The sequence below is a fragment of the Myotis brandtii genome, unplaced genomic scaffold (assembly GCF_000412655.1).
Source record: "Myotis brandtii unplaced genomic scaffold, ASM41265v1 scaffold1405, whole genome shotgun sequence".
NCBI lineage: Eukaryota > Metazoa > Chordata > Mammalia > Chiroptera > Vespertilionidae > Myotis > Myotis brandtii.
In genome coordinates this window covers 186,138-192,392 of record NW_005355020.1, presented here as the reverse complement: position 1 = coordinate 192,392, position 6,255 = coordinate 186,138, and the positions used below count along the sequence as shown (strand labels likewise).

At 37.4% G+C, this 6,255-nt stretch overlaps 1 protein-coding gene across 1 annotated transcript; it reads left to right on the top strand.

The window, feature by feature from the left end:
• Nucleotides 1–761: 761 nt before the first annotated feature.
• LOC102246507 (olfactory receptor 51I2) lies at nt 762–1,791 on the top strand. Its single transcript, XM_005860824.2, has one exon. It carries the CDS (start codon nt 832–834, stop codon nt 1,768–1,770), a length of 939 nt encoding a protein of 312 aa, XP_005860886.1. The 5' UTR covers nt 762–831; the 3' UTR covers nt 1,771–1,791.
• The last annotated feature ends 4,464 nt before the right edge of the window (nt 1,792–6,255 follow it).

Here is a 6,255-nt window from a genome sequence, read left to right as displayed (position 1 = left end):
GTGACACACATAACTCAAACTAACTCTGAGAGATGCTCTCATTAATCAGTGACACATCTGAATTAAACAACATTTTCAGGAATATATTTAAATAAATACTTCCAAGAGCTATTTTTTTATTTTCTTTATTTTGTTTTATTGCTTAAAGTATTACAAAGAGTATTATATATGTCTCCTTTTTCCCCCCTTTCTTGACATTCCCCTACCCCCCAGTGTCTTATGTCCATTGGTTATGCTTATATGCATGCATACAAGTCCTTCAGTTGATCTCTTACCCCCCCTCCTGACCCCCAACCCTTCCCAGCCTTCCCGCTTTAGTTTGATAGTCTGTTCCATGCTGCTCTGCCTCTGTATCTATTTTTGTTCATCAGTTTATAATGGTCTTTATTATCCATAAATGAGTGAGATCATGTGGTATTTTGATAATTCAAATTCCTGGTGTTCTTTTAACAACTCCCTGTGAATTATAGCTAAAACATTCCCATTCAATTATGCTTATAAGATGTTAAACTTGTGAAAAATACAGTTGAAATATTTTCCTTGTAACTAATTGATATTTTTTAAGTATTTTTCAAATGTCTTTTTTCTTCCATTCAACAGAGGGAAATAGTAGCCCAGCCGGTGTGGCCAGATGAGCCTAAAATGTAAAGAAAGGATGTTTGCCTGCATTTTCCCCAAAACAGTGATTTCATGAATGCATCCATTTCCAACTGAGAAGACATCATCTGCTGTGTCTCTCACTCCTTGGTTTCCTCTCTTCCAGTAAGTGCAACTCTCAGAAATCTCCAGATCAGAAGGTCTCACCTGAAAAGTATCCTGTTTCCTCCTGCCATGGGATTATTCAATGTCACTCGTCCTGCTTCCTTCCTCCTGACTGGTATCCCTGGTCTGGAGAGCTCTCATTCCTGGCTAGCTGGGCCCCTCTGTGTGATGTATGCTGTGGCCCTTGGGGGCAACACAGTGATCCTGCAGGCTGTGCGAGTGGAGCCCAGCCTCCACAAGCCCATGTACTACCTCCTGTCCATGCTGTCCTTCAGTGATGTGGCAATGTCCATGGCCACACTGCCTACTGTGCTCAGAACCTTCTGCCTCAATGCCCGAAACATTGCTTTTGATGCCTGCCTAATCCAGATGTTTCTCATTCATTCCTTCTCCATGATGGAGTCAGGTATTCTCCTGGCCATGAGCTTTGACCGCTATGTGGCCATTTGTGATCCCTTGCATTATGCCACTGTGCTCACCAATGGAGTCATTGTTGGAATGGGTGTAGCTGTAACTGCTCGGAGCTTCATTACCCTCTTTCCTCTTCCCTTCCTTATCATGAGGCTGCCTATTTGCAGGTCCAATGTTCTTTCCCACTCCTACTGCCTGCACCCAGACATGATGAAGCTGGCCTGTGCTGATATCACTATCAACAGCATCTATGGACTCTTTGTTCTTGTATCTACCTTTGGCATGGATCTGTTTTCCATCTTCTTCTCCTATGTGCTCATTCTGCGCTCTGTCATGGCCATTGCTTCCCACGAGGAACGCCTCAAAGCTCTCAACACATGTGTGTCCCATATCCTGGCTGTACTTGCATTTTATGTGCCAATGATTGGAGTCTCCACAGTGCATCGCTTTGGGAAGCATGTCCCACGCTACATACATGTCCTCATGTCCAATGTCTACCTTTTTGTACCTCCTGTGCTCAATCCTCTCATTTATAGCGCCAAGACAAAGGAGATCCGCAGAGCCATTGTCCGCATGTTTCGCCGCATCAAAATGTGACTTTCACATATGGCTTTCAAATATGATGTTTATTGTATCATAATGATCATTGGTATCATCATGATCATTGTCATCATCGTTGTGTCATCATCAAGAATAAATAGATATGTGTCCTGGAGAAAAAGTAAAAGATCAGAAAATAGAATTTCAAAACTTGTAACATATGACAAATAATAGTACTTTCAGCAAGCATGGATGGCATTATTAGAAAGATAAATATTAGAAGCAATTGAGAGATTTGACAAAGTTTTATAGAGGAAAATTAGTCCAAACTAAGAATAATTTTCTACATAATAAATATTACTAATTTATACATTAAGCCTTTAAAATGCCAGGTTCTGTTCCAAATTATTTTTTGTGCATTAATTCACTTATTCTTTATAATAGTCCTATGAGGTACAGAGAATTAAGTAAACTGTTCAGAGAAACACAGATAATATGCCATTCAGAGGAGATTCAATACTAGCCTGGCTCCAGTATTTGTAAGCATTATAAATACTGCCTCTCTAATGGCATCACTATTAACATTACCATTGCTCTCCTTGCTTTCACCACCATTTTCACTCTCCAAAATTCATGAGCTGTTTTAACTTCGCAATGTGAAATTTGATGTACTGTCAGAACTTGCCATAAGATATATGAACAGATGTGATCCAGGAAAACTGATGGAGTTAGCATCTAGAAAAAAATTCTATCTGCCCACCATGTAATCTTCCTCCAAGAGAAGCAATGTTGAATATCTGAACCATAAACTTCTTTTTTGACATTATACTAGACACATGATTTACCTTTATCTTCCTTTTCTGGGATTAAAATTTGCTTCCATACAACGACATGATAATACATGTTAGAAATTATGTATTTCTAGAATTTCTAGCTACAAAAAGGCCTGGGATAGACTGAATAAGGCATTGATGATTTGGACATTAGAAAATAATTCTTTAAGACTTTCTCTTAGATTGATTTTCCTTCCATACTCTTTCCTTGATATCAGAGAAGTAGGATTCAATAAAAATCCCTTGGTAATTTTAGTGGTCTCAAACTAAATTTGGGCTTAATTCTAGACTAAAATAAAGGAGATGCCCTACAGCAGTGATGGCGAACCTTTTGAGCTCGGCGTGTCAGCATTTTGAAAAACCCTAACTTAACTCTGGTGCCGTGTCAGATATAGAAATTTTTGGCATGGATCTGTTTTCCATCTTCTTCTCCTATGTGCTCATTCTGCGCTCTGTCATGGCCATTGCTTCCCACGAGGAACGTCTCAAAGCTCTCAACACATGTGTGTCCCATATCCTGGCTGTACTTGCATTTTATGTGCCAATGATTGGAGTCTCCACAGTGCATCGCTTTGGGAAGCATGTCCCACGCTACATACATGTCCTCATGTCCAATGTCTACCTTTTTGTACCTCCTGTGCTCAATCCTCTCATTTATAGCGCCAAGACAAAGGAGATCCGCAGAGCCATTGTCCGCATGTTTCGCCGCATCAAAATGTGACTTTCACATATGGCTTTCAAATATGATGTTTATTGTATCATAATGATCATTGGTATCATCATGATCATTGTCATCATCGTTGTGTCATCATCAAGAATAAATAGATATGTGTCCTGGAGAAAAAGTAAAAGATCAGAAAATAGAATTTCAAAACTTGTAACATATGACAAATAATAGTACTTTCAGCAAGCATGGATGGCATTATTAGAAAGATAAATATTAGAAGCAATTGAGAGATTTGACAAAGTTTTATAGAGGAAAATTAGTCCAAACTAAGAATAATTTTCTACATAATAAATATTACTAATTTATACATTAAGCCTTTAAAATGCCAGGTTCTGTTCCAAATTATTTTTTGTGCATTAATTCGCTTATTCTTTATAATAGTCCTATGAGGTACAGAGAATTAAGTAAACTATTCAGAGAAACACAGATAATATGCCATTCAGAGGATATTCAATACTAGTCTGGCTCCAGTATTTATAAGCATTATAAATACTGCCTCTCTAATGGCATCACTATTAGCATTACCATTGCTCTCCTTGCTTTCACCACCATTCTCACTCTCCAAAATTATGAGCTGTTTTAACTTCGCAATGTGAAATTTGATGTACTGTCAGAACTTGCCATAAAATATATGAACAGATGTGATCCAGGAAAACTGATGGAGTTAGCATCTAGAAAACAATTCTATCTGTCCACCATGTAATCTTCCTCCAAGAGAAGCAATGTTGAATATCTGAACCATAAACTTCTTTTTTGACATTATACTAGACACATGATTTACCTTTATCTTCCTTTTCTGGGATTAAAATTTGCTTCCATACAACGACATGATAATACATGTTAGAAATTATGTATTTCTAGAATTTCTAGCTACAAAAAGGCCTGGGATAGACTGAATAAGGCATTGATGATTTGGACATTAGAAAATAATTCTTTAAGACTTTCTCTTAGATTGATTTTCCTTCCATACTCTTTCCTTGATATCAGAGAAGTAGGATTCAATAAAAATCCCTTGGTAATTTTAGTGGTCCAAATTAAATTTGGGCTTAATTCTAGACTAAAATAAAGGAGATGCCCTACAGAGTCTAACCTAACTCACCAGCAAAACTGGGCAAGAGACCCATACCAACAGAGCATACAGTCATCTAGAGTTTTCTTCTCTATAAAATGCTCTGCTGAGAAAATATCAAGAAGTGCCTGGTGCCTGAAGGAAGGAACTATTTCTGAATGGAGATAATGTAAATATTCAGGATCCAGTGTTTCCCACCAAAAAAATGTTCACAAATTTAACAAGAGAATCACAATATATATGTGGTTGTCCACTAAAGAAATCATTTTGGAGAGCATAATTGAATAACATAACTCAGCATATATATGACAAATAATTGAGGTATTAAATTTCTTGAGTCAGAATATGGTCTTACTTTCTAATTCATGCAAGAAACGATTGCAACATAAAATAATAATAATTAATAAATAATAGTAATAATAATAATACTTTATAATACCTTGAAAATTTAGTTTTAAATGAATATATAGATGCAAAGGCAAGGCTTGGGATAGCTACTATATGAAAGCAAGGGAAACACTTCCTTCCCAAGGAAAGAAGGGAGGACGTCCTTTTGACCACAGGACAAACTTTGAAACCCAATGGTAAAACAGGAAAAAAGAAGGAACAAGGTAATATGAGCCTCCTAAAAGACCCTTTGGCTCCTGTCCACTGTACAGTGGGGCCTTGACTCACGAGTTTAAGGAGCTCGTTAACTCAAATTACTCTATCAATTCAATGCAAAAAATCGGCCAAGAGACAACTGGTATCTCAAAAAACTCATTAGTCGGGACCTTATTATGAGGCAGGGGCTATAAGAAAGCTTTAGAATCACTCCTGCAATTTCCATTTTAAGAAGGTCTCAGGTAAGTCCTGTTTGTTTTTTTTGTTTGTTTTAAGTAAAAACTTCTTTTAACTTTCTTTAAGTAAGAGGATTTTCTTTGAAGTCAACATTTTCCCCTATTGATAGTAAAATACTTAGACTTTGGCCTAATAAATGAAGAAAAGAAATTCTTTATCATTATTATTATTTTTTTTTATTTATTTATTTGTTTGTTTGTTTGTTTATTTATTTATTTATTTACTAGTGTCCTGGTGCATGGATTCATGCACATTGAAAGGAAATTAATTAGAAGAAATATTTTAATATCACTATTCACCCTTTCTCTATAATAGAAGTGTTAACCAAATTCATGATCGACAATGACAGATGGAAACATACATGAGATTGGCGCCAGTGAGAGCTTTATAAGCATGCGTGAGTCAACTTAGCCCTTTATAGATATAGAATAAACTTGCTTACTAGTAATTAGACCTGCTTTCTGATTTAGCTAAACTTTCTCCAGCCCAGGGAAGCACCCCAACTTCTCTTTCAGGTAATTGTCGGCAACATAGCAGTAAATATCAACACGAAGCAGATTATTATTGTAGATCACACAGAGAGAACAAAGGGTAAAATATTTAACTGCAGCAGTGTTTGACTATATTCTTCACAGTGAGTGAGAAAACCTGAAGTCATTTTCAAGTTCCACCATTTCTTCTTTTCAGTCGGGCCAAGTTTCTAAACTTTCTAAATCTCTGGTTTCCAGCTAATGAAAAGAAAATAGGATTCTACCAAGTCTCCTATCTGCCTACTCCAGGACTTCTGTAAAGATCAAATGATATGAGGCACATGAAAAAGCTTCACAAACATTTGGTTAAACTGTAAAATGTTTGTACCTGGCTATAAAGGAAGTCATGTTCCTGGGCTGAAGAAACTCCAAGGATGCTAGTCGCTAGGGAGAGGAAGCCAGGCATTGCTATGTGACGTCATTACCTGGTGCCCACAGCCACTGTTTCCAGGCTGGGCTGAGCTGTGGGACACATTTTGCGCCATGGGGTCTCAGCTGCATTGGCTGTGATTTGGTGGGGTGTCTCTTCAGGGTGGTGGCGGG

Bases quoted from the DNA above. Each gene is read 5' to 3' on its own strand.
- LOC102246507 (XM_005860824.2), top strand. From the start codon at position 832: ATGGGATTATTCAATGTCACTCGTCCTGCTTCCTTCCTCCTGACTGGT.